General features: G+C 34.7%; 1 protein-coding gene across 1 annotated transcript in view; it reads right to left on the minus strand.

The window, feature by feature from the left end:
- Positions 1-12,473, minus strand: part of LOC115844342 (solute carrier organic anion transporter family member 1B3-like) — a 53,241-nt gene that overhangs the window by 17,420 nt on the left and 23,348 nt on the right. Inside the window, exons 4-8 of the mRNA XM_030841310.2 lie at positions 8,815-8,936; positions 7,402-7,548; positions 7,118-7,216; positions 4,547-4,783; positions 1,227-1,391 (exon numbers count right to left, since the gene is read on the minus strand). Of these exons, the coding sequence (XP_030697170.1) occupies positions 1,227-1,391; positions 4,547-4,783; positions 7,118-7,216; positions 7,402-7,548; positions 8,815-8,936 (770 nt within the window). The remainder of the gene's footprint in view (positions 1-1,226; positions 1,392-4,546; positions 4,784-7,117; positions 7,217-7,401; positions 7,549-8,814; positions 8,937-12,473) is intronic.

A 12,473-nucleotide genomic window follows, 5' to 3' on the forward strand; every position in this document is an offset into this window, starting at 1 on the left:
GATGGAGGTAGAGGGTCAGTGCACCATGTGGGGGAGATAAAAATAATTTCTTCCTGCCAATGCTGAAGTTTTAGTTTCCTCAGTAGCAAAAGTCAGTGACTAAGAATATCTGTATGTCTGAACATATGGTTTTTATAAGGTGCTTTTTGTCCCCTCCCGGAAAACAACAACAACAAAATATCATCTTCCTGACTCTGAGACTTTTATCCTACCATCTAAAATCCTTTGCATTTCCTTAAAATGAAGAGTTCCCATCCTTAAAAACTTACTACAAATTTGCCCAGTAGTTTAGAATTGAACACTTAAATTAATATCTCTTCTTCATTCATCTAAACACACACATGCCCTAAGATGATAAACAGGTCTATATGTGATGTTAAAAATAGTTGATTCCTCTTATAACTTTTCCATTTCATTGTCTTCCAAGATTGATTAAAGATGAAGATCCCTCTAACAAAAAATTTAGGCTGAGAACTTTATTAGGAGTTAAATTTACAATTTTAACTTTTATCTTAAGTTCAATAAGCACATCCTACAGAATTATATTTTTCTTGTTTACTTATGACCTATTCATATATCACTTGATAAATTCAGCTTAACTTATCAAATATTGGGTTTCTACAATGTGCTGGGCCATGTACTGGGTATTCTACTGCTCTTAAGAATCTTATATTATACAGGGGGTAGAGAAAGAATAATATGAGAAAACCTTCCTTCATAAAGAAGTCTCCTTGTGTCATTGGAAACAGATACTGCAGCAAAAAACCTCTCTAAAATATGAGATTTGTATTGAATTATATAGATACCAATGATGTGTTTAAATTGATTTTTCTCCTGGAAACATCAATGTCCTATTTTTTGTAAGTATCTGGGTCCTGATTCAAAGTCCATGAAGGATAGAAGTATAATAATTACATTACAAAAGGATTTGCCTCAGAAGCTCAGCACTAGATTATAAGATCCAGTTATGCAGATATCATATCTGTATGTTCCATTCACATGTCACTTTTCCTTCAGGAATTCATCTCCTCAAAAATAACATGAGCTGTAACTTCAAATGCAGAACAATGATGATATCACAAGACCCATCGATTTGATAAAATTTGAAAAAAATAAATGAAAATTATATTTAATAAAATGTGAAATTGCCTTCACAACAAAATGTCACTTGGAGCTCAGTGACTCAGTAGCATAGCATTTATCAAGCAAACATAAACAGGTCTTACCAAACAAAATGCTAGTCTCAGATGCTGACTGGCCATACTGCTGTTCTACATATTTGAAGACATAAGTAATAATTCCAATATGGCTGCTGGCTTGTAGCAGTGTCAAAACTAATGTTATAACATACAGGGGATTGGTAAGGATGCTTTTCAAGGACTGGAAAAAACCTATAAAAACATAAAAAGAAAGAAAATATTATAATGCAGCTTACATATATATTAATATCTTAATCTTGTAAATATAATTTATATAAGATTTAAAATTCCATAAATATATAGCACAGAAAGTCAGAATACCCTGCAATCCTACTAACAGTTTTTTAAAAAAATTCTTTCAATTTTTTCCATATGTGCATTAATATTTATTTAATTAGTTCATTTTACTCCAAAATGGGATCAAACATACATGCTGTTTTAGTCAGTGCTTTGTTCGCCTTGTATTTGGTTATTCTTAGCATTCTACCATACAACTGTATACATCATTAGTTCATTTATTCATTCATTTAGCAAACGTTTGGTTTTTAATTGGGTACTAGGCAATATGCTAGGCACTCAAGAAACAAAAGTGAATGAAATGCCATGTCTCTTTTTTATTAGCACTTAATAATATAATCATTATATTAATAATATAATTATTAACTGGAAATTTATCTTAAAGATAGTATAATCCAAAGCTCACAGAAATAAGAAGACTAAGGTTCAAAAATCATAAAGGTCAATTTAGTACCAGGATTCAGATCTCTTGTTTCCTGGTATATAGCTTTTCTACCATAAAATACTGCCTCAGTAAATCTGGCAGTATTATCCATCAGCTTTCTTAACGACATATTGTGTCTCAAGTGACATTATGACAACAGTAGGGCAAAAAACCCATGCCTACAAACAGGTGTGTAACAAATCCATAACTTCCGTACCTAGCAAGAATTATGTAATTTGGGTCTATGATCACCAGGTTAACGAGCTGTAATGGGAGTTAAAAGGGGAAGAAACCACTTAGAAAAACAGTGGGAAGTATCAGAGTCTAGCAAGACAGAACCAGATATGGTTACTGAGTTTTGGATGGTGTGGACTTTGAAAGATCTTGTGCTGTAGATCTCTAAAGGTTTCCATTAGATATGGTTAGAACCAAAACTTCTATCCAATGGTAACTAAGAAATAGTTTCATCTGCTTATAATAACAAGAAAAAAGATTAGGGCAAAGGGCATAGAAGGAGAAAAAAGAAGATGTAAGGAAATGTATAGCAGGAATAAATAACATTTTAAATTGTTAGGTCAAAATGCTAAATTTCTCTCTATGGGACTCTCCAATCAGGAAGGACAATTGACTTGTGAGGCATTCTAAGTGAGTTGTGATGTTTGATCAAAAGAAATGGGGTATATGGGCTCACCAAATCATTGAATTTTTGAAGTGAGTGAGAACGTGGATGTCATCTGAACTTCTACAAAATCATGATCCACTACATATCCTCAATAATCAGATCAATAAACAACTCATTAAGCTGACTATCTCAGAAAGAAATTGCTCATTTTTGGACAATTCTCCTTGTTCACAAATTTTTTGTAATGAACTGATATCTTTATTTCTTTCTAACCAACTAGTTTTGTTTCTACTCAAATTAGATATATTATTTTCTGACTAAATGTTCTTAGTTATTTCATCCATTCCTAATAACACATAATTAAGAACCTCTTTACTGTCTTATTTTGGTCACTATCTTACAAACACAGTTGATAACACAGATGATGTTTACAATCGCCCTATTTTGCATCTTCATTATCCTCTCCATTTTGGGGAGGCTCACAGTCACCACGTTCCTTATTTTTAGATAATCCGCTACTTTTTATGGATTTAATTTGCTGCAGTGTGAAAATAGCATAGACCAAATGAAAATTTATTGGAATGGTATTTTTAGTGTGCATGTTAAATTTCAAAGACTCGTAAATCAGTGGTGTGCTGGTAAATGTTTAACGACTGATTCTTGGGAAAACAACATTGATTTGAGTATTTCCCAATTTCGGTAATAAATGGTGGTAACTTCTCCCATCATGGCCAATTTCAAGCTACCAATGTGACTGAAAATTTAAGTCTTCTCTCATGAGTCAATACAAGTCACACCATTACGTTCGGATTAGAGTGATGGAGAGGAGAAAGTAACAATAAAAGGAGCGAGGGGAAGAACTGATGAGAGGGAGAAATTGGGCTCCACCTGACAAGCTCTAATGTCACTTCAACTTCAACTTGAAAGGTTGTCAAGGGTTCAGGCATTGCTCTGCTTTGACTCTTACTATTCTGCCATTTCTGTGCAATCTGAAAACTGCACTATTAACATCATTTCCACTATCTTGCTCTGACTGCCACTGGATCGTTCCCCAAATTACTGCTCCTAAATTGTTCTCCATTAGCCCTCGGGGCTTATGTTTGAAAGGAAGGGCACTATCAAATGGTGGAGGGCTCTTATTCACATGACTGACTACAATAACCTTAACTACTACTGTTTCTTGTACTTCATTTTTTAATATTTAGGTAAGCATTTTTTTCTATATAATTACCAAGAAAATAATCTTACTCTATGTAGAGAGAAACTTCCTCTGATTTCCTTCTCCATACTCCATGTCTCCACAGAAGAATAGTTAAGTTGCCCAATTTATAGGCACTCATAATTGTTTATATAGGCACTATATGGCAATTGTCTATATATTTTTCGGTACAACCCCATTATATTGTAAATACTTGGAAAACAGAGGCAATATTCTATTACCAGGGCATAGTATGCTTCCTGGTACTATTTGTGAAAGGAAAGAAGGAAAGAAAGAAAGAAAGGAAGGAAAGAAAGAAAGGAAGGAAGGAAGGAAGGAAGGAAGGAAGGAAGAGAGAAAGAAAGAAAGGAAAGAGAGAAAGAGAAAGGAAAGAGAGAGGGAGGGAGGGAGGAAGGACAGGAGGGAGGGAGAGAGGAAGGAAGGAAGGCAGAAGGAAGGAAGGAAGGAAGAAAGAGAAAGACGTTTTAATCCTTATAGTTTGTACTATGTAATTTGGAAATGAATATATACTCTTTGGTTTACAAATAACAGATATTTTTAGCCTTTGATTGGTTTCTCCCTGCTAAAGATCACAAGCCTAATCCCCTTCCCTTCAGAGTTGATATGTGTTCAGAATATTCACAAATTTTAGTAGGAACTTAGAAGAATAATTTAGCCAAATTTAGTAAAGAAGAAATCGAACTTTATTTAGATGACTTGAGTATGACTTATTGTTTTGGAATATTCACCCCTCCCTTTCACTGGGATTAACAATTCCAAATTGACTGTGAATGTGAAATACTTACCAGCTACAGTTTCACTAACATTTTGCCCCTGCTTGGTCAAATGAGCCATTTGACTCTTTTCCTCATTTTGCACAGGCAAAGATACTGAAGCTTTTTTTTCTTTCCTTGGTTTATCCAAATTTGGGGGCAAGAAAAAGAATGGTATAGAAGAAATAATGGATATTAGTCCAGCCACAAGGAAACCAAGCCACCACGCACCAACCCAACGAGAGTCCTTAGGAGTTATTCTGATAGTGCCTAGAATAAAGAATTAGAAGAAGCCAGTCAAAAATCATTTTGAAATGTAAAAATTTCTGGTAATAATTGTAGTAATTGCTGTCCTCCATAGATGAAGAAAGTAAATGATGTTTCATCAATTCTGAGACACTCTTTTCTTTTTTTCACACTTTTTATCTTTGAAATAAGTGTAAGTCATGACATCTTACAATTGCTGTTGTCCAGGAGTCAGTCATGACATTGTTGTCATTGCCTGAGCCTGTGTGAACTTGGTGGCTTTTCTGGTGACATGACAACAGCAGCCACCATTGAACAGTTGAAGCCTGCAAACTATTTAAGGGCCATTTATGGAAAGCATGATACTCATTGTCTGAAAACTTCTATTGGCACCATCTCCTGAGGTCAAGAAACCAATGAAATTTACAGCACTTCGCAAGAAATTCTCAGAGCCAGTAGTGGGTTTTTTTCCCCCTAGAACCTGCATTTCCAACTCCTTGACAGCACAGAGGATGATAATGGTGAAGATATACGTATAATGAAAATCTGAGTTTAAAATTTAGACTCTAAATTTTAGGGATAATTTAACCATTTTATTTCAATAATATTTCCCTTTAAAGCTGTGTGAGTGCCATGTATGTGCTATATCTAAACAAGTATAAATGAGCTGTTTCAGTAAATATAAAGTTTCAGTATATATTTAAATTTATAAATATAAACATTCTAATAAGAAAGCATCACACACACACATACACACACACACACACACACACACCCCATAGATGTTTGAAGCACAATAATGGTGTTGTTACTCTTTGATCTATAAGAAAACTCTTTAATGTGAGAAAACATTGACTTGATATATAGAAATAAATTATTAATTCTATTTATTGAAGTAGTTTTCAAATATATACAGCTCTGAGTTTAAAATTGATTTACATGTTCATATTATTCCATAATCAGCAACTCTGACAGACTGCAGAAATGATTGATAAAATCAGTGACTCCATCTACATGCTAAGTACTTATTCATCATCCATCAGAAGTGTCATTTTGATAACATTTTTTTGTGTTCTATCCCTGGTGTACACATAGGAACTAGAGATCATAACCTGGCTAGACATAGCCTGCCAAAGTGTTTTCTTTTGTTCACACATTGTTTTAAAAATTGAAAACTTCCACATGAAAATCTGGATTCCAGGATTTTCTTGAAAACCAATCAGAAGATTTTGTCAATGCTGGATCCAAATTTCTTCATGAAAAGAATAGGTTGAGGCTGAGCAGTATATGCACTTTCAGGTGTGTACAGAGGGCATTTCACCACCAACAATTCTTCCAAGTTTAACCACCACACCGAACACTCTTTATTCACTTACGTTATCTCGTTGGCTCCTTTGGCATTGGAGTTTGCCAAAATGTACATCACAATACATTTACATCATACCCATAACTGAATAAGAGAAGATATAATAAGGTCTAGACGTTCAGTGCTAGAAATGGGATCACCATGGACCTAAATACTGTTGAGTAGTGATTTCTGACTATAGAAAAGAGGTTACAAATCTATCATTCTAAAGACTTTAACCATTTATTTCTGGGTGCTTAGTGATAAAAACAAGGATGAACCTGGAAATGATCGAGTAGAAACACTTGGAATGTGAACCTACTCTAATTCACACATCCAAAATAGAAGACATAACACATTCCATCAGGTCCACATTTTAGCTTTATATTAAAATACTTTCAGATTGTGGTTATTGTTGGTCTGCTGTGATGTCTACTCTATGTAGTCCTGGTGAAATAGAAAATCAGATTTGTTTATTTCTAAACACTAATTACTTATATGTTAAGACAGATATCATACTGTTATGTTCTAAAAGAGATGGAAGATCAGTGGCACAAATATTTATGGCTTATTGTGACAAAGGCTACAATAAAGGCATGCTCTTGGTGATTAATAGGGACATTTAACTTGGGGCCAGTAGGAGGTGGTGAAGTAAGGCATCTCTGAAGAGGAGCCACATATTGGAAAAGACTTTAAGAACTATGCAAATTGAGACGGGAGAGAGGGTAAATGTGGGGAAGTGACATTAGTAGGCACATTGAGAGACCTGGAATTATTTGGGGTGAAGTAATCTTAAGTTTGTTAAATTTTCTTATTTTGTGCTTAGTTGTAAAAGCCTGATGTAGATAGGAGCTGAAGTTTATTTTTATTCTAGTTATTAACACATTACCTATTTGTAACTTTTGACAATTAGTCAGCAAAGGGCCACTGAAAGAGTGAATTCAGTTATTTGAAAGAATGGTGTCATGTACTTGAAAAGCATTATCATGTTACCTTGTTCTGATTGTACTTACTCAGATCTACGTATCCAACATCCACATACATTTTAGAAAACAGAGATACGAGTAAAAAGCCAATGATTGGACCAATCATTGTTACTGCAAACAAATTACCTGAAAATATTACAAAACATTTTTATCAAATGCCAATAATACATGGTTCTTATTCAGTTTTTTAAAGTAATACAATATATTTTTCTAAGTAATTTTTAAAGTAAAAGAATGAGTTTAGGAGCACTGTTATTTCAAGGTACACCCAGGGAAAGTAACCATAAAATCTAATATTTTCTGTACATTACCTAAATAAAAAGAAGAATGTCCTTCTTTAGCAAAATCATCGATGTAAGAAATCCCCAAGGGTGTTATGGGCGTTTCCCCAATTCCACGAAGCATATTACCCAATAGAATATATATCCACATATGTGACCCAGATTCCTTTTCCCAACCTACGTAGACAAGAGAGTGTTTTATCTTAAACATTAATTTTAGCATTCCTTTTGAAAAGTCAACTAACTTAACCATTAATTATTCCATTTAAGAATTTTTTTGCTTTTTTTCTAATTATAAAATGATTTATAGTCACGTTACAAAATTTGACAATACAGAAAAGCACAAAGAAAACAAGTAAAAATTATCTGCCATCCCTCCACACACAGAGTACCACTTCTAATGTTTGTTTATATCTTTCACATTTTTAGTGAACATAAAAATATGCATAATATTCTTTATGTTCTCATATCAGGATTTTAATGACTGCATAATAGTGTGCTGAATAAGTTTCATCATTTATTTAATCAATTTTTTCTATGTACTCACACAATATTTATAATTTTTCATTCTGTTAAACAGGGATGCCATGGCTATAATGATAAATAAATCCTTCTGCACATTCCTGATTATTTCCTTAAGATAAAGCAATAAAAGTAGAATTGCTGATTTAAGCAGTTGTGCATATTTTTGTTCTTTACCATATTGAAAATTAACCTCCAAAAGAGAAATTTATACACTCCCCGTAATACATAAAATGTGTCTTTATCCTCTACTTCATTTCTTTTTATTTTTAATCTTTCCTATCTAGTAGGTAGGAAAATCTTTAACTAGTACTATAATTTATAATTAAAACTTATGATTTATGTTATAATAGGTAAAAATCTTGAATTGGTGTAAGAATTTGAATTTTTCTTAAGGAGTAAAATTGTTTTAACATATTTATACCACTTCCTCTTCTTTATATTAATTGCATATATTCTTTGCTAATTTCATATCAAAATATTCCTCTTTTCTTATTAATTCTAGAAGGTCTTTATATATAATATATATTAACACTATGATTTTTGTCTTAACATATATAAGATGCAAATGTTTTTCATATTTGTCTTTTAAATCAATTTTGCTAATGGATAGCACAATCTTTTTTTTTTTTTTTTGCGGTACGCGGGCCTCTCACTGTTGTGACCTCTCCCGTTGAGTAGCAAAGGCTCCAGACGCGCAGGCTCAGCGGCCATGGCTCACGGGCCCAGCCGCTCCGCGGCATGTGGGATCCTCCCGGACCAGGGCACGAACCCGTGTCCCCTGTATCGGCAGGCGGACTCTCAACCACTGCGCCACCAGGGAAGCCTCCACCATCGTTTTTTAACGATGTAATTAAATTGTTAAATTTTAGAATATTTATTAGTGACACTAATATTCACTAGTGCCAGTTCAATTCTTACCTTTTCCCACTATCTCCAGTGATGTTCTATTGAGTAACAAATTTTGATTAATCAAACAAGTTGATAAGCTTGATGTTGAATTCTCTGATGGATTAATAGGGGTGTCTTTAGAATACCTGTAACTGTAAGAACATCACTATATTTACTGAGCATTTTCACTTTTCCCAGAAATACAGCGGAATCTTCCCCTTTATTTGCACCATTCTCTTCTCCAAATTATCAGGATACTCTGTCAGTTTCCCAGCTTATATTTTAGGAGTGGTGATGGGTAACAGTGAAATGGGAGTGTTCACTAAGAAATATAATGCAGTACTCCCCAGGCAAGGTGGAGTACCATGTTGCTCTCATCCTAGCAGTGCTTATATTCTGGGCAACATGTGAAATATCTTGGTTTCATGCTTTTAAAAAACTGCTAACTGTATTTATCAATCTTTTGAATTATCTTCAAAGATGGTTACAATCTAAAATTTCAAAATCAATTTATAATCACACACAGTCATATGCCTGACTCTTCAAAACTTAGTTTAAAAAGTTCTAATCCATTTGAATTTGATAAGGAAGCACTTAATAGGAACAATAGAATGGACCTAGAATAGGGACAAATGCTCATATTTAAAAATACATAAATGGACCGAAAGGTATTAAGCTTAGTAAAATAAGTCAGGCAGAGAAAGACAAATACTGTATATTTTCACTTACATGTGAAACCTAAAAAAAAAAAAAGAACAAATATAACAAAACACAAACAGACTCACAGGTACAGAGAACAAACTAGTGGTTACCGGTGAGAAGAGGAGTGGGGGAAGGGGGGAATATAGGGTAAGGGCAGTTAAGAGGTACAAACTACTAGGTATAAAATAAGGAAGGAGACCTTCAAGATGATGAAGGAGTAAGATTCGGAGATTACCTTCCTCCCCACAGGTACATCAGAAAAACAACTACATGTGGAACAACTCCTACAGAACACCTACTGAACACTGGCAGAAGACCTCAGACTTCCCAAAAAGCAAGAAACTCCCCACGTACCTGGGTAGGGCAAAATAAAAAAGAAAAAACAGAGACAAAAGAATAGGGACAGGACATGCACCTCTGGGAAAGAGCTGTGAAGGAGGAACGGTTTCCACACACTAGGAAGCCCCTTCACTGGCAGAGACAGAGGGTGGGAGGGAAGCTTCGGAGCCATGGAAGAGAGCACAGTTTTAGCCACAGCCATTAGAGAAGAAAAAGAAATAAAAGGAATCCAAATCAGAAAAGAAGAAGTAAAGCTGTCACTGTTTGCAGATGCATGATACTAAACATAGAGAATCCTAAAGATGCTACCAGAAAACTACTAGAGCTAATCAATGAATCTGGTAAAGTTGCAGGATACAAAATTAATGCACAGAAATCTCTTGCATTCCTATACACTAAAAATGATGAAAAATCAGAAAGAGAAATTAAGGAAACACTCCCATTCACCATTGCAACAAAAAGAATAAAATACCTAGGAATAAATCTACCTAAGGAGACAAAAGATGTGCATGCAGAAAACTATAAGACACTGATGAAAGAAATTAAAGATGATACAGATGGAGAGATATACTATATTCTTGGATTGGAAGAATCAACACTGTGAAAATGACTATACTACCAAAGTAATCTACAGATTCAATGCAATCCTAATCAAATTACCAATGGCATTTTTCACAGTACTAGAATAAAAAAACTCACAATTTGTATGGAAACACAAAAGACACCGAATAGCCAAAGCAATCTTGAGAAAGAAAAAGGGAGCTGGAGGAATCAGGCTCCTATACTACAAACTACAGTAATCAAGACAGTATGGTACTGGCACAAAAACAGAAATATAGATCAAAGGAACAGGATAGAGAGCCCAGAGATAAACCCATGCACATATGGTCACCTTATTTTTGATAAAGGAGGCAAGAATATACAACGGAGAAAAGACAGCCTCTTCAATAAGTCATGCTGGGATAACTGGACAGCTACATGTAAAAGAATGAAATTAGAACACTCCCTAACACCATACACAAAAATAAACTCAAAATGGATTACACACCTAAATGTAAGGCCAGACACTCTAAAACTCTTAGAGGAAAACATAGGCAGAACACTCTAGGACATAAATCACAGCAAGATCCTTTTGGACCCACCTCCTAGAGAAATGGAAATAAAAATAAGCAAATCGGACCTAATGCAACTTAAAAGCTTTTGCACAGTAAAGGAAACCATAAACAAGACGAAAAGACAACCCTCAGAATGGGAGAAAATATTTGCAAATGAAGCAACTGACAAAGGATTAATCTCCAAAATTTACAAGCAGCTCATGCAACTCAATGTGAAAAAAGCAACCGAATCCAGAAATGGGCTGAGACCTAAACCGACATTTCTCCAAATAAGATATACGGATTGCCAACAAACACATGAAAGGATGCTCAACATCACTAATCATTAGAGAAATGCAAATCAAAACTACAATGAGGTATCACCTCACTCCAGTCAGAATGGCCATCATCAAAAAATCTACCAACAATAAATGTTGGAGAGGGTGTAGAGAAAAGGGAACCCTCTTGCACTGTTGGTGGGAATGTAAATTGATATAACCACTATGGAGGACAGTATGGAGGTTCCTTAAAAAACTAAAAATAGAACTACCATATGACCCAGCAATCCCACTACTGGGCATATACCCTGAGAAAACCATAACTGAAAAAGAGTCATGTACCAAAATGTTCATTGCAGCTCTACTTACAATAATCAGGATATGGATGCAACCTACGTGTCCATCAACAGATGAATGGATAAAGAAGATGTGGCACATATATACAATGGAATACTACTCAGCCATAAAAAGAAACAAATTTGAGTTATTTGTAGTGAGGTGGATGGACCTAGAGTCTGTCATACAAAGTGAAGTAAGTCAGAAAGAGAAAAACAAATACTGTATGTTAACACATGTATATGGAATCTAAAAAAAAGGTTCTGAAGAACCTAGGGGCAGGACAGGAATAAAGACGCAGACATAGAGAATGGACTTGAGGACACAGGGAGGGGGAAGGGTAAGCTGGGACGAAGTGAGAGAGTGGCATGGACATATATACCCTACCAAATGTAAAATAGATAGCTAGTTGGAAGCAGCCGCATAGCACAGGGAGATCAGCTCGGTGCTTTGTGACCACCTAGCGGAGTGGGATAGGGAGGATGAGAGGGAAACACAAGAGACAGGAGATATGGGGATATATATATATGTATAGCTGCTTCACTTTGTTATAAAGCAGAAACTAACATCCCATTGTAAAGCAATTATATTCCAATAAAGATGTTAAAAAAAGAAATAAGATACAAAGATGTACAGCACAGGGAATATAGCCAAAATTTTATAACTATAAATGGAGTATAATCTATAAAAATAATGAATCACTATGTTGTACACCTGATACTAATATAAATTGTCCATTATACTTCAATAAAATATATAAATTAAAAATACTGAGGTACCCTGTGAAGTCTGAGGGCAACTTACTCTATGCCAGGCATTATGCTCAGCTCCAAATCACTAGAAATAAAACACACGGTTTTTTTACTTAAAACATCTTACACCCCCTAAGGTAAACATATACAATCAAAGATATGATAAGGTTAATATACCAGGTCCTGAG

The sequence above is a fragment of the Globicephala melas genome, chromosome 10 (genome assembly GCF_963455315.2).
Source record: "Globicephala melas chromosome 10, mGloMel1.2, whole genome shotgun sequence".
NCBI classification, from domain to species: Eukaryota; Metazoa; Chordata; class Mammalia; order Artiodactyla; family Delphinidae; genus Globicephala; species Globicephala melas.